We start from the raw sequence: 25488 nt of genomic DNA on the forward strand, positions 1-25488 counted from the left end.
AGTCTAGCACAATAACGAGGTGCTCTAATCATAGAAAAAAAAAAAGAAGAGTGAATTTATGTAGCCAGAAAACACGTTTTATCACAATATTGAAGGCAATGAAATTGACAAGTTCGCACGCATTATGAAAACGTAAAGTTCTTTATTGCTGCACATGGTCGTACTTTTCATACTAAATTTATGTGTTGAAGTTTGAAGTCTAAGGAGTAAGGATAAAAAACAGTGTTAATGGATAAACTAGAAAACTTGTTGGGCATGTTGTAGGGCATTAGCAACTTTGTCAACATCGACTATTAATGTAACAACATAAAGTCAAAACATTGAATATTACACTTTTTGAATCACAACTCAATCATTCCCCCAAAATTCAAAGTCTTTGGAACACTAATTGCCTAATACAAAAACCATACATAGAGGACATAACTATATTAATTCATTTATTTATTTTTTATTTAAATTCAACTATTCGAATATGAATGCCCAAAACTCTCTTTAAATTAGAAAAGTTTTGAATATTTCAAACCCTCAAAATAAGAGTCAAAAGGTAAACCAAATAGTTGAAATCATGTTTAACAATCAAAATATGCAAGCTTGCCCAATTCGATGACAAGATAAATAGTTACTTCTAGTGAAAAAATTCGATGCTTTGAAAGTCGAGTGGTAGATATGTGTAATGATTGGAGTATTAAACAACCCCACAAAGTTGTTCTTCATATAATTTATTTCTAGAACCTTGGATTGACTAAAGATATATTTGGATAAACTTTTATACACACTTTTAAAACAAAAAATAAAAATGCATATTTTAATTAGTTATAACTAAACTATTGTAGAAATTAATTTATAAAACCTTTTCCGTATAGTTTTTTTTTTAATTTAACTATTTCTACAATTTTAATTATAAAATAAAATCATCTTATTTTTATTTTATTTTTTAAAACTTTTCATGAAGATTTTCTACTCAAGAGTTTTTCTATAATCTTATAAGCTTAATTAATAATTTGGTTCGTATATTTAAGTCTTTGATTGGTTTTACTCTATATATCTATTTTTTATTCAATTGAGTCTATTTTTTGTTAATTAGAGTCAATGTAATTCATTAAGTTAAATTGTCCTTTTAGATTAATAAAAAACTTAGTTAATAATTTGGTCATATATTCCTTCTCAATCAATTGAGTCTCTATATGTTTTAGATGAAGACAACGTTACCTGTTTTCTATTAGTGTCGTCCTCATAGGTCCTATAATGAATCCAAAACATACAACTGAATTCATGTGTCCATTTCTGACGAAACAATAAACAAGAATGAAAATTTTGAATTTAAAGAAGTTGATGTTAGATCTAAAGGAAGTGATATCACTGAGCTTGTCTTCGTAGAAGAAGGGATTGGAGAGGGAAGAACAAGGGTGTAAGTAAGCTTGTGTGAGAAAAAAGGGTTGGAAAGAGAAAGTGAAAGATTTGAACTCACATGTAATCACTCACAAAGATCATCAATAGAAACTCGATTATAAACAAAATATATATAGAAATTATATATATATATATGGTCACCTTCAAAATGATATTAATATCAATTTAACTTAAGATATTTTATTTATTCTAGTTAACAAAAATTGTGCTTAATTAAATTAAAAAAATTATAATAAAAAAATTCAATAAAAGATATTATTTTTCAATAAATTTAAGTTTTTCTCTAATTTCAAATAAAAAACTTTAAGCGAACAATAGGATTTTTTTTCAATCGACAATGATAAAAAACTGTCAAAAAAACCAATAATCACCAACATCATAAAAAACACCTTAATTAATGCAACCTAAATAATTGTGCTCAACATCAATTGAAGATAATATTGAACAATGTCAATCAAGAATATTTTTTGCAAATATAAGTTAAAAGAGTTGATAACTTTTATCAGAAAATAATACCAACCAAGATTAACTACAAAACATAATCAATTTTAATATTTTTCTAATTTTAACAATTATGTAATATTTAAATACTTTTTATATTTAGTGATAATTAAAATATTTCATTTAAATAAAAAAATTAAAATTTATTAATTTTAAATTTCCTTATTCATATAAAATATTTAATAAAATAATTAAAATAAAATCAATTTAAGTTTAATATATTTAAATATATTACATATTATGAAAATCCTTATCCAAATTAGGACTTGGTTTTATTGTAACAAAACCAATAAATCCTAGGTATGGATTGGAAGTATAATGGTACATAGCAAAAGTTTATTTGTATTTTGGGGCTTCATTTACAAATTAAGTTAAGTTATATATTGAAAAAAAAAATACATTATTGATATTAAGTTAATTAGAGTTTAAGATGAATTCTATTTCTAACTAGAAAAATAAATTTGTCAAACAAATCAATGGTTTAATAGAAATCTAAAACTGATTTGAGGGTTCTACCTAAAATCCAAACCAAACATATCATATTTAAATTAACTTGTAATAGGTTTCCCTTTACTTTAAATTTATAACTTTCCTAAACTTTAAAGACAAAAAAAGGAACATTATTTTAAAAAAAAATGTACCGAAAATGCATGCACGCATTAACAAAATTATCAGAGGGTTACTTTTTTTTTTTTGGCAATGGAAGTTGTAATTTATTTATATATTTTTTGCTATGAACAGCTCAAGTAATAAACGGTTCTTTCCCAGCAATAATTCGAGAGACATGTTTCGGATTTCAAGGGATATAGGCAAAGATTCCCTGCAAGGGACAATCAGAAAGGATTTATCCATCCCTGGCTAAATTAACCTTTATCATGCCATATTATATATATATATATATATATATATATATATATATATATATAATTTTTAGGTTTATAAATGATCTATTAAATTTTTGTTAGGTGATACACGAATACATGGATTACCCATTCTTAAATAATTTATCTTGTATAGTTTTAAGGTAAATAATGATTTGTAAGTTATTAATTTGTATCCGGATAATAAAATTTATCTATAATTTTTAATTTGGAAGTTTACTTATGTTTGAGCGTATTCATTCTCTCAGGTTCAAGTATTAGAAATATATGTTTTTTAATTGACATGATAATAATGATGTATTTAATGTTTTTAAAAATATTTGTTGGAAGTTAAGTAAGGATGATTGTATTAATTTTTTAAATGATTGTTGATGTTCATATATTTCTATATCTAAATCGATTAGAATATCTTATTTTAATAGGGTAATACTATATTTTATTTTAAGTTCGACTTGAATAGATATTCATTGAAAATCTCATTGTTTTGTTGCAAATTTATGTGATTTTTTTTTTCTTTCATGGTTAATAAGGATGTGAATATATATTGGTATTTTTAGAGAAAGTCAGAGTGAATATGTGGATAATTTTTCAACTTTTTTAAGAGTGAAAACATTTATTTTTGTTAAGTTTATAAGAGTCATTTATGCTTTGGAATGAGGGCTTTTCAAAACTTTGGTTAGAGAGTGATTCTACTTTAATTTGTCAAAATTTCTTGAATTAACGGGTAGTTCTTTTAAGCTTAGAGAGATGACAATATTAATGTATGCATTTTTGTAAGCATTTACAATTCAAAGTTTCTCATATTTTTTGTGAAGAAAATTATTTTACTAATTTAAATTTTATTCATAGAGAATTGTATATGTGATTTAATGTTTTTCTTCCATTTATTTCTTTAGACTTTTTTTTTCTTCCAAAATATGTATAGTTTTCATCAAGTGTAATTTTTTTATCTTAAATTTAATGCGGTTCTCCATGTTTTTGTATTTTTTTTATTTTAATAAATTTTCATATGATAAATAATAAATGAATTTTAGAATGTTTGTCTGAGATATCAAAGTTTATAATAGTGTCTAATATAAACTTATTGAGAAAAAAAAAATCAAGCAACTTATTAGCCACATTATGAAATATTTAGAGGCTCTTGGGTCAGATTTTCCAGGTCTCATCTTCGTATTCAACAATTGAAGATCAAATCGGAAACAAATGCGAAGAGGGCACCATTTTGTTTTTTTCCTTTACAGACACCATACACAAGCCTCAATTGCCTTCCAAATAAAAGGCCTGATGCTATATGGGCTTCAGAGGCCCAAACTAATGAAAAGAGGGGAGTTTGTTGATAATGGGCGCGATTGGCCCAATTCGGATAAGTTGATGAAAGATTAAAAAGGTCAATTTTTGTTTTACACTTTTTAATATTTTAGTCCAATTTTTTTTTTTTTCATTTTGAAAATACATAATAGGCTTAAACATGTTTTTAAAATGGACGTGTTTCAGTTTCGGCCTTCATAAAAGATTTTCTTTGTTTGTAATACTTCGAAAATATGAAAACCGTTATTTTTAATCGTCATGCAATATATGAATTATAGTTTTAATCTTTCCGAAATTTTAAATAACCCATTTTGATAATAACATATTTTAAATAACCAATTTTAATAATTTGTGGCTGCTACTGCATATTTCCCAAGCCACCTTTTACACATGAGTGTTAATGATGATTGTATTTTTGTAATAAAATATGTATAAGCATGATTAACACCTCCCATAATAACAGCAATATTTGTTGGGAAAGCATGCGAATGGGATCGACATGATCATGATAAACCATATTTAATATTACGGTGAAGTTATAAGGGTTAGGGTGCATACATTTGTTAAAAAGGCTAATAAATTGAATTTAATTTCCATATTGATTGTCAATAGAAGATTGTCATAATTGAAAACTAATTCTGATTTATGAGGTAATCTTATTTATAATTATGGATTTGAAGAATCCAAAACTCATAGGCAACGCAAGAAAGAAAATAAACTCATAAATTAAAAGAAATCATGACACTAGTGAAAAGTTTATGTACCACACCACATGGTTTTAGATATGAGATTACTGGATTTTGTTTTGAAAATAAAAGGCATTTACTATATATCTTTGCACCAAAATATTATTTTACTTTTACTTTTTAAGAATTTTATATATGTTGTGAGAAATTTCATGCAGATTGTATATAAAAGTTCATATAAAATAAAATATTTACAATTCATACCTTCTAATACCGCAGATAACAAAACATTTTGTTAAGGGGTTTTCTAAGAATAGGTTTTAAGATTTTGTAGATAAATAAAAAATAGTTTATATTTATTTATCAATTTGAGAACAAATGTTATAAATAAAAAATTATTTAGATGAAATTTATTTTTAATACCCTTTTAGTGATTTTAAAATAATTTCTTTAAAATATTCTTCATTTGAATATTTTTTTATTTTAAAAGGTTGGGTGACTAAAAAGAATTGTAAAATAGTCTGTAGAATTTTTCTCAATAATATTATTATGCAATTTCAATCATAGATCGATTTATTGGTTTATATTGCGAATGGGCCAAAAATAATTTATTATACAGAAGTAACTCTCTTCTTCTGAATATTCGCTTGCAATGAAAGATTTAGAAATAACAAAAAGAAAAACAATAGAGATAAATGAAAAAGATAAAAAATAAAGTTATTTTAAAAAGTAAACAATAAAATATATTAACAAATTTCACAACTTTTAAAATTATACTTAATTAAAATAAGTTATACTGATAAACTAACTCATTTTTATCTTAACGTAACCATTACCAGAGTGCAAATAGTGATAAGAGAACACACATGTTTCATATTCATATTTTATAATTAATAACGGAAACATGCGCTTCTTCTTTGTCTTATTTTTATATATTGAAATAATATAATTTAAAAAAAATAAGTGAAGAAGTTATATAATTATTTTTTTAGTACAGAAATTGTGTCAAACTAATTGTATTATTTAAATATAAAATAACGTAATTAAAAGATGATAAAAAAATATTCTTTTATGTGAGATAAAATATCTATCAACATTTTAATGATTGATTTTTATTGAAGTTATCTTCGATGAAATTTTTTAACACATTCTTTGTCAATGAAATTCAAATAAAAAATCTTGTTGATAAACTTTGATGGTGGTGAGTGTAGGTAGAAAATAAAAAGGGTGGTCCACATAAATCATATGAAGCTCCCTAATCATGATATTACCGTTTTGTCTGCAAATTTTATAGCAGCCTACCAAAATTTTCAAGAGTAATCATTATGATGTTGACCCTCGTTTTGGTTTCATAATTAAATATTTAGTTTCTTTTTTTAATTTCCTTTTTTATTTATTTTTAATTTTTAATTTTCATAATTAAATATTTTGGTTCCATTTGGGGAGAGTAACTGTGAGAGAGTGAAGGGATGAGTTTGAGTTGATTTAAGAGTGAAATTTATGTTGTTTTTTTAAGGGATTTAGAAGTGATGGTGAGTAAATTTATATGTAATTTTTGTGAAAGTTTGAGAAAGATTTGATTGATGTGATAGATTAAAAAATATGTTTTAGTAGAAGTAATAATGAAATTACTATTTAGCCCGCAGTTTAATTAGTATTGCAAATTAATTTCTTAATTTTTTTAAACACAATAAATGAAACTAAAAAAATTAATAAAAAGAAAACATATCGGATCCACCACCTCGTATCCGATCTACCACATAACGTATCCGATCCACCACACTCGTATCTGATCCAGCCAAAGGAACGAATCCAAGAGCAGTATATCCGATCCAGCACAAATGGGATCGACTCCAAGAGCAGCATATCCGATCCAACACAAATGGGATTGAATCCTCACACATGGGATCAGTTCTATGTTTGCAGCGCGACTTCTCATGGTTGCAGCTCCTCATGGTTGCAACAAGAGAGAGATGACAGGGATAAATATGTAATACCGCAAGCCAATCCTACCAAATCTTCGCATTATGTTCGTGATTACAAATTTTAGAGATTCCTAAAATCCTCGCTATGCCATCTGCACAGATACTCTTAAACGAACATCACATGAACTCTCATTTATTTCCTTGCAAATATACTCTCTTTAAAACGAACACAACATTAATATATTTTTATTTGTTGAATCAAATATACGATGCTTATTTTATGAAATTATTAACATCCATGAAATTAATAAGTTTGGGTACTCGTTCTTTTAATTAAAATAATACCAAAATTATACGTATATAAAAAAAATATTTTCTTTTTTGTGTGTATATTTATTTTCAAATTTTACTTCTTAAATAAAAGTTTATTTAAATTAAAATAATTATTTTATCAATTTTACTTTTTTAAATCTTACTTTTTGTCTATTATATCTACAAAGTTAATACAAAAAATTTACAATAAAATTATAAAAGTTATTTATACTTAACTTATAATTATAAAAAAAAATTGAACTAGTATGGATAAAATAAAATCAGGGACTTAATTCAAATTAACTAATTAACTAATCAAAATAAAAACTAATTTTGTTTTTGACGGCATAAAATTGTTTCAATATACAAGTTATTATTCCGCTAATTATACATATAACTAAAAAAACAGATCAAGTTAACTAGTTTGACTCATTTGTCATCATTTAAATTAGATTTGAAACACTTTATCATTGTTCAACAGCTTGAAAGTTTATAAATAAATATATTAATATCATTTACACTCCTTAATTACATATCCTTTCGGTATCATTTACACTCCTTTAACAAAAGAAGAGAAAAATCCAATCATTATCCACATAAAAAGACAGCAGTTTATGAACAAAATCAAAGTAAATCTTAGTTTGAATTTTAATGTTCATCAAACTAATTAAAGTTAATTAACCATCTTAATTAAACAGAAGCCGAATTATGTTTTACAATTTTTTATATTACATCTACTAATTTAACTTATTTTTCAACTCTCAGAACTTATATTCTTTCAAAAATAATACTCTTAAAACTAGTATGCAACTCAATGTTATTTTTTTAAAATTTTACCTCACTTGTAAGAGTTTTAACTTAACCAAAAGTTTCTTAAAATTATATCTGTAAAATAAGGTCTTACATCATAAATAATATATAAATAAATTTACAATTCATAAATAAATGTTTTTGTTAAGAGTTGATTAATTTAATCAATGTGGGAGGTAATTATAATAACATAAAAAAAATAATAACCGGTAACTATAAATTAACAGGAAAAGCAAAAAATAATTGTTAGATGACAAATTCTTGAATATAAAAAAAATTGGTGTAACGGCGTTTGTAACTGTAGTAATAGGGATGAGCAAAAGCAGTCATTTTCACTAATAATGAATTTGGTTACCTTTGAGTAGTCCAAGGATTGATGACAATGAAGGTACCCCTACCCTACAAGATGTAATTACCACGTCCTTTTCGGGGACCAAGCACCCTATCCTTATTTATATATGGACCCACCCAACCCAAATATTATAGTACACTACACTAATATAAAATCTATGTTAACATGTCTGGTATCCAACCTCATTCTCATATTATCCATATTTTTTTAAAATATTTCTCTCTTTGGACACCCGTAAATACTTCAAATGAATCTCATCTTTCTATATTTTATAATATGTTTAGACGAGATAATTTTATAAAAAAAATTATTTATTTAAAGAATTTGAAACTCTTTTTAAATAAAAAAAATACATATTTAGATAAAAGAATTTAAAAGAATAAAATTGAAAAATTTGAAGAACGAATTTTAAATAACTAAAATAATAAAATTTGAAATTTATTTAAAAAAACGAAACTGAAAATTTTAAGTTATGAAATTGTTCATTGGTCCAGCCTATCCGGTTGAAGATTAAGACGGGCCTATCCAAGCATAAAACCGAATAGGGTCAAAGATCTAGTCAGACTGATGGAGCCAAATATCGAGTCAAACCGATTCGGACCAAAAGTCGAGTCAGATCGGCTTGAGTCGAAAGTAAACCAGGCTGACCCGAGTCAAAGGTCAAACCAAACTGACTTGGACTAAATGTTGAGTCGTACGAAAAGTCAAAATAAGTCGTACCAATTTGAAAGTCAAACTAAATTAAGTTATACTCACAAATAGAGTTGAAGTCGCTATAAATAAAAATTAAATTATTTTATCCAAATTAAAAAATTAAAATATTTCAATTACTACACCTAAATTAATTATTTAATAAATAAAGAGAATTCAATTATAAATAATTCAATTACTATTCAATTACTTAAAATTATTAAAATCTCTCCTTCATATACAATATTAAACTATTTCTAATGTTTCTAATGATTTCTCTTTGACCGAATAGTGATGTACCATTAAAAAAATACTTTGAATAAAGAACAACATTAATAAAGGTCGAGAATATTTTGGTTAAACAACCACCATAATTTTCTTAACCATGAAATGAGGTCGAATTTTATATCTCTTTTGTATATAAAATAAATTATGAATGACTATGAAAAATTATTTTGCACAATAAATAAGAATTACTAACATAAAGAGAGAACCACGATAAATGATGTTTCTAAGAATTTCTAATTAATAAAAATAAAGATTAAATATAATTTTTATTCTGAAACTATTATAAAAAATTATATTTCGTCCCTAAATTAAATTATAATTTTTTAGAGGTTATATTGTATTTTATTGTAAAACTTTGTTTATCATTTGAGAAACATTACATATATCATTTGTTGCTAAAGATATTTTATATAATTTTTATAGAGTGCATGAAAAAATATAATTAAACTTAAAAACAATATTTTGATATCGGTCTTATAAACATGAATTCCTTAAAATTAGAAAATGTATGAAAGAATTTTTATGAAAAAATATACGAAAGAATTTTAACAATGCATAAGCTAATTTTATTCTATGTATAGAAGCTAATTTTTGTAGAAAATATTATCCAAACAAGTCCCCCTATAATACCGTTGTAAATTGAATAATAAATCTAATATATAATAAAAGATAAAAGTTCAACTATCAACACCGGTAAATAGAAGACTTTTTATGTTAGTTAAAAATGGTTTTCTATGTTAATGTAGAAGGTTTCAACTTTTTATGTAAGTTTTAGACACAATGAAGAGAGAAAGTTTGAGTCCTAAACTTTTCATGAAACTCTAATTTCACCATGGCTCGTTTTTTTCCAAATCCTTAACACCGTTGTTGTCATTCACTCCCTACTTTGCTTCTTCCACCTCTTCGTTGTTGTGTTTGACATGTGATTTCATAAATCAATAGACATAAAAACAACCAAGTATCATATGCTATTAGATAACTAATTTCATAAATTAGAATTTCTAACATGAAATCAAAAGAAGTGAACAAAGCGAGGGAGAGGGAGAAGGCAACAACAAAGCATAACGATGAGATCGTTGGGGTGAAGACTGAAACCTATTGAGTACCTTTGAGATAGGAAATTCCCAAACCCTAAACCTAGCTTCAGCAAGAGCAATTGCGAGAGCACTAAGGGTCTACAAGAGCGGCATCAACGAGAGCGACCTCTACGAGAATTAAAGCAGCCATCAGCGAGAGGGAGAAGACGAGAATGATAGCCAAGTGCAGCAAAAGGAAGAAGATGAGAGTCACAAGAGTGAAAGCAATGCGAAAAAGGAGAATATTGTGAGCATAACAGTAAAGTGCAGTATGAGGGGGAGAAGGGAGAAGATGAAAATTAAAGATTTTATGTTGGTTATTGTGATGAACCGACATAGTATACTTTTTTAAAAATTTTAAATAATATAAGCGTTCACTTTCTATGCTGGTTCTAAGTAAAAAAATTTATACTTTATTACGAATTTGTCATCATGTCCACTTTCTTTATTGGTTACTTTCTGTGCCGATTATAGTGATAACTGACATAAAAAGTCTTTTATTTTATTACAAAAATGTCACCGCGTTCACTTTCTATTTCGATTCTTGTGATAACTGTCATATAAAGTCTCGTCATATTTACAATTTTGTCACCAACTTAATTATCATGTCGAGTGGACTATAACCGACATAATAAATCCTCATAGAAAAACTATTTTTGCATTGGTATAGGTTTTATCTTTAAGTGAGTTTTAAAATATTAGAGTTATATTTCAAATATACTAAATATTGATAAATATACAAGGTTCCTCAAACTCATAATCAAGGTAGAAATTATTTTGTAGAAGTGAACTATTTGTTTGAATCGATACTTTTTAACATGATGAAAGAGATTTAAATGCATTTTGAATGAGTTTTAACTCCACACTTATGCTTGAACATAAAGTAACTTTTTGATAATAATAATAATAATAATAATAATAATAATAATAATTACATTTTCTAAATATAGATAAATTTTTGTTGTCATTTCTCCATTTCTTTTACATTTGCATTTTGCTTCAAGGAATAGTCATTTTCTTTGAAGGATTTAAATTTTCTCTTCTTCCACCTTTTCATGTTGTTGTTTATGTATTTTGTTTGTCATGTTTATCTTCTTTATTTTCTCATCACGTATGAAATAACTTATTCTAATAGAAGTTTAAGCGTATTTTCCTAACATGGTTGTTTCCTGGTTGACAAGGAGATTTTTAACATTAATGATGAGTGAATTGGTGAAGAGAATCAAAACAACTATTTCTCATAAATGATCATTTCTCTAACATCGAATTATATTATTTATAACTTTACTATAAGCTTTTTTTTATACAATTATTCATCATTTTTTCTCTTTAGAGATCATCAACTAGATATTATGAAGAATAGGTCAATCTTAATCAAGATTTTGATCTGAGTTTGTATTTTCCCTCCAATTCTAGGATCTCTTTTTTTTTTCTTATTTGTTGAACAGATGGGGGCTTATATTATCGCATGAGATTTAACATATAAATCTTTATTAGTTTAAGAATGTAATAATATGTTTCGATTTTACTCAATCTTATTCATTGAATGAATAATAATGTGATCTGGTTGGTGATGATGACATTAGACATTAGACATTAGCATCTATATATGATTATGATTGTTTGAAAGAATGAATTTAAAGAAATAGTATATATATGTTGATAGTTTTATGAAATGGGAAAGTTTGCATCATAGCTGGATTAACGAGTTTTAAACCAATTTAAAAATAAATAAATATATATATATATATATATATATATATATATATATATATAAAGGGATGTTTCATAATTCCATCTCCATACATAAATCATTACACTCATTTATTACATATTATAAATAAAAACACAGCGTGATACAAGCTGATAATGAGTAATGATACTACTTGTAAAATGAAAGGAATAAAAGTCATATCAAAGTGAACATAACTATAATGTAACAATGTTTTAACTTTCATCATTTTAAATCTTACATATCCAAACATTAAAATAAACATTTTTATTTTTCAGAAAATAACTGAACTTTCATTTTAATAATTTATATTTTATATGTATTCAAGACTACAAATAAAATATTTTATATGTAATAAAAATATTTACACACTAAAACCCAAATTTTGATTTTTTTTTTCTTTTAAGATTTATTATGTGATATCATTTTCCTAATTCAAACGTGCTTGATATTCATTTTTTATATTAAAAAAATATATGATATAATAACATAATGTTATTTTAAATTGTATATAAGAATCATTTTATAATTAATTACTTTTCAACTTTAGTTTATATTCATTCTTATTAAGTTTTTATAGAAAAAATATTTTATTTGTTTATTATGCTATTAGAATATTTTAAAATATTCATTCTTTACTTTTACATCATCTTTCTCCACATATTTAAACAACTTCATCTCCTTTTGCTCTTCTTTTTTTTCTTTCTTCACCTTCGGTCTAGTCTAAACATTAAACCGATGTATCAAAAGAATACAAGAACTATTTTAGAATATAATACTTTTATGTTATAAATAAATTAATATTTTAATTCTTTTAACTCAGAATATTAATACATATTATCGTGATCTTTTTTAAAACAGACTGTAATGAAACAGAGTAAGTATATCTTAGAAAAAGATCATGATAAATCGACACAATAAAAAATAATGAGTAAAAAGAGGAGCATGATCCTTTCAGAAAAGTTTAGGCTACAATTTCCTTTGAAAGTTAATCATCATAACGTTCCCTAAACCAATAGAAGAAAAGAGACAGCAGCATCTTAAGAAAAAGCCATAAACAACATTTCTTTTACACTAAATAAACAATTCATACATAACTATGTCACTTATTTTGTGTATGACCAGTTCAAACTCAGAACACTACAAACGGGAAAACCCAGCTACAGGGCCACAACGGAAACAAACCCATACACAATCCATTCAAATTTCTTGTTTCTAATAATGGCATTTCGGCTCAAACGCCAGAGGCCCAACACTGTAAAGCACAAATGGCAACTTCTTAGACAAAAATGGCTTCTCTGGCCTCAGAACAGCACCGGTGACACCACCATGGAGATTTGAGGCTTTTAGGCCACCTGGTGCACCAACCAGAACCACATTGCACTTGTGAGCCCCGTACGTTGTGATGCCCTTCGGAGCTTCCACGTAGAAGTAACCGTTCTTGTCACTCTTCGTGGTTTCGACCAGCTTGTACTTCGTGTTGTTGCATTGGAGCTTCACAACAGCACCTGCAGTTTCAAATCATCTCAAGATTGGGACAACATTGTCATTTCACAAGAGTAAAAAGGGTCACCTTTACAAAGGTGAAAACAGTCACAACAAACAAAGTCCTGTTCTCAGAAACCGTGCAGGTTGGGTGAAACACGACAAATCAACTTTAACCTAAAGTAATTGCTGTTTCGAAATCCCTCTTTCTCTCTCTCAAACACCAGTACACAAACCAACTCATGGATTTATTTTGTCTTGAGATGCGAAACTAAAGTTCATTACATTATGTTGAAAAACACACTCATTTCTATGGGTTTTGCTTTTGGAAAATTTCCTTTCCTTAAATCAAGCTACAGCCATGCATGGGAAAGAGCAAGTTGAAAATAGAACACTTCAAGGCGTATTAATAAATAACATCATTGTACATGCGGGGGGGTATCAATAAAATAAAATACTTCTAAGGTAAAATAAAATGAAAGTGAAACAAAGTTAACTTTATCTACCTAGATCCTCGTCTGGTGGAACTAGAAATGGCAACAAATTAGATGGCAAAAGAAAAAAAAGTAGAAAAACAAATAAAAAGACCAGATCTAAAACATATCAAATAACATCTGCAAGGTATTATTTCTTAAAGGGTTTACTTCCCCGGAAGCAAAAACTTGTACTTTGGTTAGAACAGCAAAACATAGAGTATGAGTATATAGTAACCTTGCAGAAAAAATAAAAGTAAGCAGAGTTAAAGAATAGTTAATGGAGACTAACCAAGCAGTGGTGTGGCTCCCAGGAGGGTGTCAACTCCAGCATACTTGCAGGACTTGACGTAGACAACACCTTGAACTGCCACAAAACTTCTAGGGAAGGGATGAACAGGAACTGGAGGGTGGACTGGAACCGGAGGCTTGACAGGAGGGTGGACCGGAACCGGAGGCTTGACAGGAGGGTGGACCGGAACCGGAGGCTTGACAGGAGGGCGGACCGGAACCGGAGGCTTGACAGGAGGGTGAACTGGAACTGGAGGGTGAAGTGGAGCAACGGGAGGTTTGAGAGGAGGGTGAACGGGAGCAGAAGGGTGATGGTGATGATGATGGGTAGGAGGATGAGCAGGGGCTGGAGGGTAATGGGGGTGAGTGGGGGGAGAAGGAGGGTGAAGAGGTGCAGGTGCTGATGCTGGTGAATGGTGGTGGTGGTGATGGTGGTGAGGGGCGTTTGCCGGTGGGTAAGCTGGTGGGTGAAGTGGGGCTGATGTGGGGGAGTGAGGTGTTGGAAGAGTGTGAAGCTCTTCTGCAAACACAGTCACCAGGAGCATGAAAAACACTAATGCCATGGCTTTGGCCATTGTTCCAAGACAGAAAGAAAGAGAGAGAGAAAGAGAAAGAAAGAGAAGTGTTAGTGTATTGAAAGGGTGACAGAGGTTGATTTATAGGGGCTGATGCCGGGATTCTCTGCGGTTTTTATTGATATGTAAACAAAATTTGTGAAAGAAGATTAGGGAAGTGAGTGTTTCCCTGTTAATCATATGTAGCTTAGCTGGTTAGGTTTGTGGTGTTGGGATGAGAATGGAAAGTAGAAAACTGCTATGTGAGAAGGTAAAATTGATGTACAGGTAACATCATGTTTTTTTCATTACAGTATCAGTAATCTTAATTATGTTTTATTACATTATAAGAGTTTTTAATTTATAAGGTGTACTTTATCTTTGTTATTGTAGATTATTTTTTCTTTCTTTTTATATTTTAAATTATTTATTTTTATTTTATAAAGACTATTAATTGTATAATCTTTAATTAATTCTTAATTTTTTTATGTAGTTTAAATAAAAAGATCTAACATTACACAGTTAAGTAAGTAATGTTTCTTATTTCATGTCATGTAAAAAGTTTATTTTAACATCATTCAAGTAATTATTATAAATTATTTTATTTAAAAATACTTAACTCTATCTTATTTGTATAAAATTAATTTATAAAGTGATTTGTCTCACAAATATACTGTGATTTAATTTTATTTATAATTAATATGATATTTTTATATATTTTTTATTGTGAGAATTTAATATATCAAACATGAATTAAATGTTTATTGGTGATTCAACAACAATCCGACGATAACATAATAAATTAAAAAAAAATTATTAGCATAAGCTGTAATATAATTTTTTGAGTTATTTTTAATATGATATTAAAAATATTAAAAATATATTCTAATTGAAGATAATTGGATTTGTTTATAAGAATGCTGAAATGGCCGGATAAATGCACATGCATAGGATATTTAGAATTTTACATTTCTTTCGAGATCTATGTAGAAGTTTCCAATGCTATGGTAATAGTTTTCCGTTTCTTTAATACCCACATCAAACAATTTGGGTCCAGTGTCTGATATTGCATTTATTAAGGAAGAAAATGAAATTATTTGTGCAAAAAAGAAAAGCAAACCCACCAAAAAGAAAAGTTCAAATTTTAAAGCATGAAAGAGGCTAGGTGAAATGATGGGTAACAGAAGAGTATCTTAAGTAAATTAAATTTGTATAATAAATTATAAATAAATATGACAAATGATTAATTAAGTTTTTTAACGTGTGTGTTGATGTAAATTAGATTTAATCTACAGTTTTTAATATATTTTTAAAAAAATATTAATATTATTTAAAGTTAAATATATTTTTAATCTTTAAATTTGACACAAAATTAAAATTTATAAAACTTTAATATATTTTAATTCTAAACTTTAAAAATAATAAAAATAACTTTTTAATTTAATTAATAATCACATTAATTTGTACCAATGATTTTGTCCAGACAATTATTTACTGTATTAATTAAAATATATTAAAATTTTATAAAACGGAACAAATTTATGTCTGTATGATTATCATTCTTACTTCTGCAACATTTTTTTCCGTATTTTTTATGGGAACTGACGTTAATATAGGGACAAAAACCTGTTCTGGCCTGAACGGTCCAAAATAAAGCCGTTTCTACGCGCACAAGCCATTATCTTGTCCGGCCCCCAAGAAACATAAATACAACACTTCTGGCTCTTATTATTTTATCTCTTTCAGTTTTCCAAAATGAAACATCTAAATCTGTATATAAAATTAATTAAATTACTTACTTATTTAGATGGGTTAAAGTTAAACAAACTTTATATTTTTTATATTATCTATAAAATAATTTTATTTAATCTTGGTAACTATAATTTAATGTATTTTGTTATTATTTAGATAACAAAAACTAAAATGATAAAAAGATGACAGTTGTATCTTAAACAAATAATTTACAAGTATATGGATTCAATAAATAACTGAATGGTTAAATAAATCATAACAATGTTATTTTTGTAATTTTATAATTTTGAGATGTGGTATTATGCATTCACAGATTTTAGGAAAATTCCATTAAAAGAAGTTCTGTTTGATTTTCATGGACTGCAAGAATTCATTGATTCTGAATTTAGTCTTGGAGTGAGTTTAATTTTTAGTTTAAAATATTCATGTCCTGTTTGTTTTTTCTGAAATAAATATAAGTAAAAGCATATAAAGAATTTAATGTCCATACATAATCAATAAAGGATTCATATTAACTTTAACTTAAAATCTCCCAATGAAATAATAAATTTATAAGTGTTTTATTTTATATGCTATTTAAATTTTTTTATTTCTATTCAATTTAAATTTTTTTAACAAAAAATTATAAAATAAATTATATCAAACTATTCTTAACACAGTACCTATTATGCTATTACGTGTGTTCGTATGTTTTAATTTTTATAAAAATTTGAATTAAGATAAATAAAAAATATATAATTAATTTTTAAAATAATTATTAAATATAAAATTATAAAAGAAAATTTTTTTCAAAAATAATTGTTAAAGATAAAAAAGAATTTTAAAATAATAATAAAAAATAAATTATTTATAAAATAAATTATTTTCAAAATAATAATTAATTGCAAAACTGAAATAACAAACGTAAACATAAAAAAAAATATCTTTTTATATATTGTTATAAATAATATAATTACCGATATTATATATATATATATATATATATATATATTTAATTTGTTTATATATTTTTATATAATAAAAAGTGAATTGTATAATATTCTTTTAGAATATTAGCTTACTTTTTTTTATTTGTTGATTTTAAGTGCAATGATAATGGTGCACGAAAATAAATAATTTCATCAATTGAATTTAGAAAAAAGATTATTATTTTATTTTGTCTATATTATTATACTAAATTTTAAATAGTCCTATCAATTAAGAAATTTAGTAAACCTAATTATAATCGAAAAATCAATAATGAAACAATTTTTTAATAGTCAATGATTTATCTTAAAATTTATTTTGTTGATGATATGAATTTTTTAATTTATGAAAATATTTACCATAAAATTAGATACTTTACCTTTTATATGAATATTGGAATATAATACTAATTAATTTTTAAGTTCAAAATTTTGAAGACTTTAATCTATTCGCAATTACAACACTCCACTGAACATTAAAACTTTATAATTAAAAAGCAAATTTGTAATTACATTAATTTTGATCTCACTTCTACGACGAAGGAACAAACCTTATTTTCCTTCTTTTGAAAATCACTTCAAATATATAGATGTAAACCAAAATAACTATTACATATATTATTAACATATCATCTCTAGAATAACCTTTTAAGATAAAATTTAAATTTTCAAATCATTTTTTTTTTAGTTATTAGAATGACGTAAATTGATTTTTCACGTTTATAAATATAATTTTTCGTTCCTTGTGAAAAACGTTAAAAAATAAAATATAAAATATTTTGCAAACAATTTATAATTAGAAAAGTCTATTAAAACTCGATGTTATATGTAATGGAATATATTAATGTTATGAATCAATATCAAGATTCAGCATGGCTAATACGTAAAATAAATTAATTATAACACTAGGTTAAGATATATTTTTATATATAACATACTTTTTAAAATAAAAATATATTATCATGTTCTCAAAATATTATACATAAATACTTTGTTTGTTAAATTCACATAAAAAAAGTCACAGTTTGGGTAATTTTTATTTTCCAATATCGTAAGTGTAAAATTTTGTTATCAAGCTTCTCAATTGTGCAAATTAAGTTCTTTAGACATTGTAATAGGGTAATTTTGTTCTATATATAAGTTTTTCTTAAATATTTAATAGTTTTATGAATATAAAATTAGATAACGAATCAACGATGATGGAGTAATACTTGTATGATAACATGTATATATTCATCAACTTTTGATATCAAAGACAGTATTATATTTATTGGTGGATTTTAATTAATAACATTTAAATTAAATGTAATTTTAATATTTAATTATTAAAGTTCTTTTTAGATGTCTGAATATAGGATAGATAAATTTCTCTTTTTCCTCATATGTGTAAGTAATATTCTCACTTTTTATGTGAATAAAATATATGAAACACATGTATAATCATTAATTACCAACAACTCCAATTTTTTTATTTCTATTACTGAAAAAATAATGTATAAAAAACTGTGGGATCATTGATGGGATTAGCAAGATTTAGAAAGACTCTCCTACCCCAGTTAAACCCAATCTTTATTTTTTTTTTCAATAATGCTACACTTAGGGGAGGTTTTAATTAATTTGAAGGTCATAGAAGGCATTATCTATTAATTCCAATCCTTAATCACGATTAATTTCATTCCTTCCTTTACCATGAAGCATGATATTGCTCGATTTCCAACCCCAACTTTGGAAATAGTGTTCTTGTCAAGTTTTTCAAAAACTCTCAATCCAATATCATGTTGTTTGCATATCAATTATAAGTCAATTTTTTTCACATTGGTGTTGGTAGCTCATAATGTTATGGGAAATTCAGTATTTAAAGATTGATCTAGGGAAGTTTTAACACTCTTTTATGTGGTTGAGTTTTGCATGTACTTTGCACATAAAACCACGCACAACATTTATAATACTCTTTCCTATTGAAATACTATTAACAACTTCTCCTAATAATTATCAATATATACTTCCATTCTAAATATGTTGAGGCAATAACTTTTACCATCATTAAAAAAAGTAATTAGAATGAGTCGAGCTTTTAATTTTATTTTGGTAAGATTGTATATTTATAATTTTTTTAGAAATGCAACGACGTTTAGAGACAAGATCAATTATAATATATAAATGGATATAAGTTTTTTTTAAAAGTAGATTTTATGAGGTTAAATTGAATTTAAAGTTAATTTTTAACAATATTAGAGATCGTGTTAAATGAAGTTTGATATTATTTTACTAACCGATCAAAAGAGATGGTTAAATGTATTATTGGTTTCTTAATTTTCAATGAAAATTGAAATTAGTTTATCTTCAAAATTTTGTCCAAATTTAGTTTCTCGATTTTTTAAACACACGTGGATTTGATTCTTTTAATCAAATTTTGTTAGATTTATTTGACATTTCAAACGCGTTTCATGATAGTTTTTCAGTTAACATTAAAGTGAACATTTGTCAAACAATGTAAACAATTCAAATGCTATTATAAAATGCGTTTGAAGTGTTATATAAACTTAGTAAAGTTTGATTAAAATAATTAAATCTAGACACTTTTATAGTCGAAAGACTAAATTGAGCCAAAATTTGAAAAATAATTAATTTTAATTTTTACTAAAAATTAAGAAACCAAAATATATTTAATCTTTAAAAATAATATAAAGTATTAAAATTAAGGGCATGTGAATGGCGGAAGAAACAATATAATCAACGGGACTTTTATTTTATATAAAAAATTAAAAATATGTAAAAGTACCAACTTGGGTTAAAAATATTATGTAGAAAGAAGACCCCTTCATTTTATTTAAGTTTGTAGTAAGCAATGATATTGGTCTGGGAATCTGATTTCTTGCTGAAAAGATGTTTAATAGCAGTTGACTATAGAAATGTTATGAAAGTTATCCAAACACTAAATTAATGAAGGCAAGCGTAATAAAAAAGAAATAAGTGTCACAAAAATTGAGGCTAAATCCTTCACGTGAAGCAATCAATGTCATTCTTGAAGAAGTGTTTATTGAATCTTCTCAAGCAAGCACATTAAACTTGGATTCAGGTTGACCCCTACCTGCTGCAAACTACACACTTAAAAACTTGGCCTAAGCCGAATGAGTGCATGGGCTTTGTTCTTGGGCCTCTTGTTTGCAATTGCTCATACTGGGCTTTTTCTTCCGCTACCTCATCATATCTTTTTGCACTTTTATGGTCCGAAGGATTTTTCTTATTTAACTCCACCATGTGGGATTGGTCAATCTAAACACATCACATGGACAATCAAATAAGGATGCATAAAAACAAATTTTGGGATTGGTCAAAATTATATTGGTGTACGAAGCAATTTGCCCCATGCAAACTATACTAGGGTTCATTAGCCTAGTCTGGTTTCGATTAATTAGGCTAAATTTAAAATAAGTGTTTTTAAATAATAAATTAAAATAATCACTAATTTAAGAAATCTCGTTTACTTATAAACAAGTAAAATTGCTTATTTAAAAAACAACAAATTAGACAAACACAAAAATTTGAAAATATATTTATTTTATTTTATTAGCAGATTATTCTAAAATTATTTATGGGTATGATTATGGTCATATTTATAGACATTATTTGATAGATATTTTTAATAGTTGTAAATTTATCTTATGTTGGATAGTAGAGTTTTGTAATATGCATTTATATTGATGACTTGATGAATAAAGATATATGAGTTTTCTTGTTGGGGAAAATTACTTTTCTTTTTCTTTTTCAGAATTGTAAGAGATTATGATGGAGGACAATGAGAATCAGTCTCATACTCTATCAAATTTAGGATCGAAAGACAAGGACGTCGATTGTAATACTTGTCACATTTATTTTTTGTGGTATTTCAAAGGTGTATGAATTAATATTTGTCAAAGATTCATCAATTGATTTATGATAGATTTCTGAGTCACCCGTCAGACAAGGTGTTAAAATTCATTTCCTATGTGAGTCAGTTTAGCATAAATAACAATAATAGAATATGTGATGTTTGTCCATCAAAAGAATCATTGTTCACTTCACTATAAGTAGATTGTTTGAATTAGTTCATTGTGATTTATACTCCTTCATCTTGTAGGACGCAATATTACTCGTTGATAATTATTTACATATAGTTTGAGTTTAGTTACAAACGTGAAGTTATGTTTGTGTTTATTGTGTGAGATTATTGTGCCAACTGATGAAGGAGTTGTTGAAAATCTCACATCGACTAGAGATAAAATCATTTTACAGTACATAAGTGGGATACTAATCTCATTTTATAAATTAGTTATGTGGAGTTGAGTTTTGTTTAAATCTTATTTCTAACATGGTATTATAATCATTACTTTCTCTTCTCTCGTATCTATCCTAACGAGATTTTTAAACTTAACAACAAATGTAATGTACCATTAAAACACCTCTCATCTTGTTTTTGTTGCTTCACACATCCCTTTTCTTTGTTTCCTTCAACGGCGTTTCTCCCCAAAGGTTCACTTTACTGGCCAAATCGCCCGTTTCATCATGACAGTTGCTTGTTACGTAGCCACTCTTCTAACATTGTGCCGCCAGTTCGTCATCACAACCCCACGTAGCCAGTTCACTGCAACACTATCACATTCCATTTCGCAACTTTTTGTTCATGTTATAACTACAGCAACAAATTACTAACATTTGATTTATTTTTATATATAGCTAAAGTAGGAATAACTTTATTTATCTTTTATTAAGATTAGATTAAGATTAGACTATCATTAGAATTAAGATTTAAATTTCCTTTAAATTAATTTAAGTTAAATCATCAGAATTAATATTGGTAAAATTAAAATTAAAATTAATATTAGTCAAATTAAAATTATAATTAGAAATAAAATTATAATAACATTAGATTTAAGATTAACATTAATATTAGATTATGTATGCCAAATTAGTATTCATGTAATTTTGTTAGAAATTTAAATTGTTGTAATGTTTCTCCATTCATCCATTTACAGATTTATTGTATCACATCTATAATGAATCTAAAATTGATGTAAATATTGATATATAAATAACTAGTATTAAATGTCTTCTTTCTATTAGTAAAATTAAAAGATAAAAAAAAAATAGTTGGCGTATAACTTCTATGCCAACATTTTTGTATTTTATGAATAGGTTTAAGTGTATAAAGAACATCTTTTCCAACATTTTTATGAATACAATTCTTCCTGATTTTAAGCTTGCGTAATTTCAAGTAACGAACAATGTGTAAAAGATGAACCTGTTTTTGATTTTAAACTCCCTAAATCTTTGTGAAGCAAAACAAAACATTGTATTCGGATGTTCTGATCACAGTAACTATAATTTAATCTAAAAAGAAAAACTCATAAGCTAACATTTCATTCACAAACAAACTGAGCTGGATTCATAAGATGACTTAGTTCTTAGAAAGAAGGGGGAAAAGTTGTAGGTTTACTTTCTACTAACAACTAACAAATGTTAAATTTGCAGACTATCAAAAGATTAAAAAGATATATTTTTTTTAAATTTGAGAGACTGAAAATATCAAATTTACATTTATAGACTAAAAAATTACTTTTAAATTTCGAGGATAAAAATAAAATCTCTATGTCATTACTTAAGTGAAAGTATTATACTTTTGCATGGATGTTTCTAGAGCTGTCAAAGCAGGTAATCCGGTCAGACCCGACTCGATTCACCATGGGTTGATCACTTAATGAGTCAACCCAATTTGACTCACTTATTAGTGAGCCAAAAAAATTTGAACTTGGCCCGACTCACCACAGGTTGGTGAATTAAACGGATTAACTCACGAACGCACTTAATTAAAAAGAATACAATTTTTTTTATTTTTTTCACTCAAAACTAAATTATAATTCTAATTAAAATCTAAATAAACTTTAATACAGTACAAATACAAACCAAAATCACAAAAAAAAACAAATTATCTATGTGTTGGCTAAAAAAAACAACATAACCTTACCTAAATGCAAACCCCAACTTAAAAAAAAAAAACACTTGTGTAACCTTTTATTTGCGGGTTGGTGAGTCAACCCGGTTCACCACGAGTTCAACCTGAGTGAGCCGAGTTCTAAGTGGGTCAGGTAAAACATCAATTCGTATCGAAATTTGTAAAATATTTTCAATCAAACCCGATCCGAACCCGTAGTGAGCTGGATTGATTCGCAGATTCCAATCAATTTTTTCTGCTATAGATGTATGGTTGATCAACAAGGATAATATAGTTAGTTAAAAGGGGCCAAAAAGTATTTTCTGATGGAATAAAAATATACTAAAGACATTTTGTATTGTGATTCACACATTGTCAATGCTCATAGGGTCATTTGCATTGATTTTTCCTGGTAATGCTAAAAGACTTTAATTTCTATATTTTCATTCATATTAGATTTCCTTTAAACCAATTTAATTTTGTTGATAAGTAAAACATAGGAACCATGTGACCTTAATGAAAAATATTTAGCATAACTGAACACATACGAGGGAAAGTATATGTTTGTGTATGATCAGGGTTGACCTATATATACATTACAAATTAAATATGAACACACATATATAAACTAAAATGGTAATAAACCTACTAAAATAAAAAGTGCAGGGATATATCGTAAATGTAAATGTTATTTTGTTTCCATCATACACACACTCACACACACTTTTACAATATATAAATATGAATTTGATTATTTTCTTATCACTGGTTATTCAGTCTTTACCAAGTTATGTAAAATAATTTATCTACTTAAATTGACAGAATAGTGAGAATACACATTTTTTTAACAGATCTTACATTTTCTAGAAGAAAAATTTGGCATGCAAAACCCCTCTTACTCGTTTAAGATAGCTGGATCAAAAATATTGATTCATGAAATGATATGCATACATCATCTCCAGACTCCTTCGTTATTCTCTTATTTTTCTCTTTCCCTAACATAGTGATCTTCGATTCACATCGAACATGAAATCGGAATAAACGTCAAAAATTCTTACTATAAAACAAACAAAACAACCTTTTTCATCAGATTTTGCAACATGATACACACAGAAACACATAATCCGAATCGTGATATTGAAAGCAAACAAGACAGTGATTATGAATCTGCTTACTAGGTAAAACAATGCTGTCCTCTTCTAATATAATTCAATTCATGCTACCGACCATTGACACAATTCTTCAGTTTCTCGGATATCCTCGAAGCTGCATTGCCAGATTCATCTACCTGCAAAATGCAAACAAGTTGCATGTCTAAGAGTAGTATAGTTTTATTGAAATATAGACTTAAGTTAATTTAAATGTGAGCTCAATCTTGATAGTTTAGAAAATACAATTTTTTTCACTTTTTTTACACACAAGTTCATTCATAGTTCACCTGAGAGTGTATTTTATGGAGAACTGCATTTTGAAGAACTGTATAACTGGCATTAACTATATCAGATCCTTCTTCTTGAAGAATACGAATGGTCTCATTGAAAATGAAAGGACAATCCAACCCAGTTACTAGAACAACCTCCAAGACTGAACCTATTTGTTGGATCTTAAACTGTGGAGATTTGAATTCCATATTCATGGTAGCATTTCTTGACCTTACGATGTCTGTTAAGTTACCCTTTTTCTCCTTCATTTTCTCCAACTTAATCTGCAAGTTCTTTATGTAGTCTATGGCTTCACCTATCTGATCTGGACGCGAAATTCCCTCCTGCAAAGAAAGATTGAAATGTTTGAGAGCATATAGAGAAGAAGAGATTTATGAAGAGAAAAAAGAGGATGATACCCTTGAGCTTTGAGGAGGAAGAACTGAGTTGAGCTTGGAGAAAAGATCCTTCATTTGATTTCTTCTATCCCTCTCAACCAATTTTCTACCACTTTTTGATGAACTAGGGTTGTTCTCCATGAATATGCTAATTAAGGATTCAATGGATCAACCACTGGATTTCATACCAGATAAGGGTTGCTAGGT

At 26.8% G+C, this 25488-nt stretch overlaps 2 protein-coding genes across 2 annotated transcripts; both read right to left on the bottom strand.

Annotated features, from left to right (window-relative positions):
- Nucleotides 1-12899: 12899 nt before the first annotated feature.
- LOC114178369 (non-classical arabinogalactan protein 31) lies at nucleotides 12900-14894 on the bottom strand. The gene is made up of 2 exons (XM_028064224.1): nucleotides 14222-14894; nucleotides 12900-13479 (listed from the first exon to the last, which is right to left on the bottom strand). Exons 1-2 carry the CDS (start codon nucleotides 14793-14795, stop codon nucleotides 13187-13189), a joined length of 867 nt encoding a protein of 288 aa, XP_027920025.1. The 5' UTR covers nucleotides 14796-14894; the 3' UTR covers nucleotides 12900-13186.
- Nucleotides 14895-24401: 9507 nt separating this feature from the next.
- LOC114174886 (transcription factor bHLH162-like) lies at nucleotides 24402-25488 on the bottom strand. The gene is made up of 3 exons (XM_028059619.1): nucleotides 25303-25488; nucleotides 24901-25227; nucleotides 24402-24750 (listed from the first exon to the last, which is right to left on the bottom strand). The coding sequence occupies exons 1-3, from the start codon at nucleotides 25420-25422 to the stop codon at nucleotides 24682-24684; spliced, it is 516 nt and encodes a 171-aa protein (XP_027915420.1). The 5' UTR covers nucleotides 25423-25488; the 3' UTR covers nucleotides 24402-24681.

The sequence above is a fragment of the Vigna unguiculata genome, chromosome 3 (genome assembly GCF_004118075.2).
Source record: "Vigna unguiculata cultivar IT97K-499-35 chromosome 3, ASM411807v1, whole genome shotgun sequence".
Classification (NCBI taxonomy): domain Eukaryota; kingdom Viridiplantae; phylum Streptophyta; class Magnoliopsida; order Fabales; family Fabaceae; genus Vigna; species Vigna unguiculata.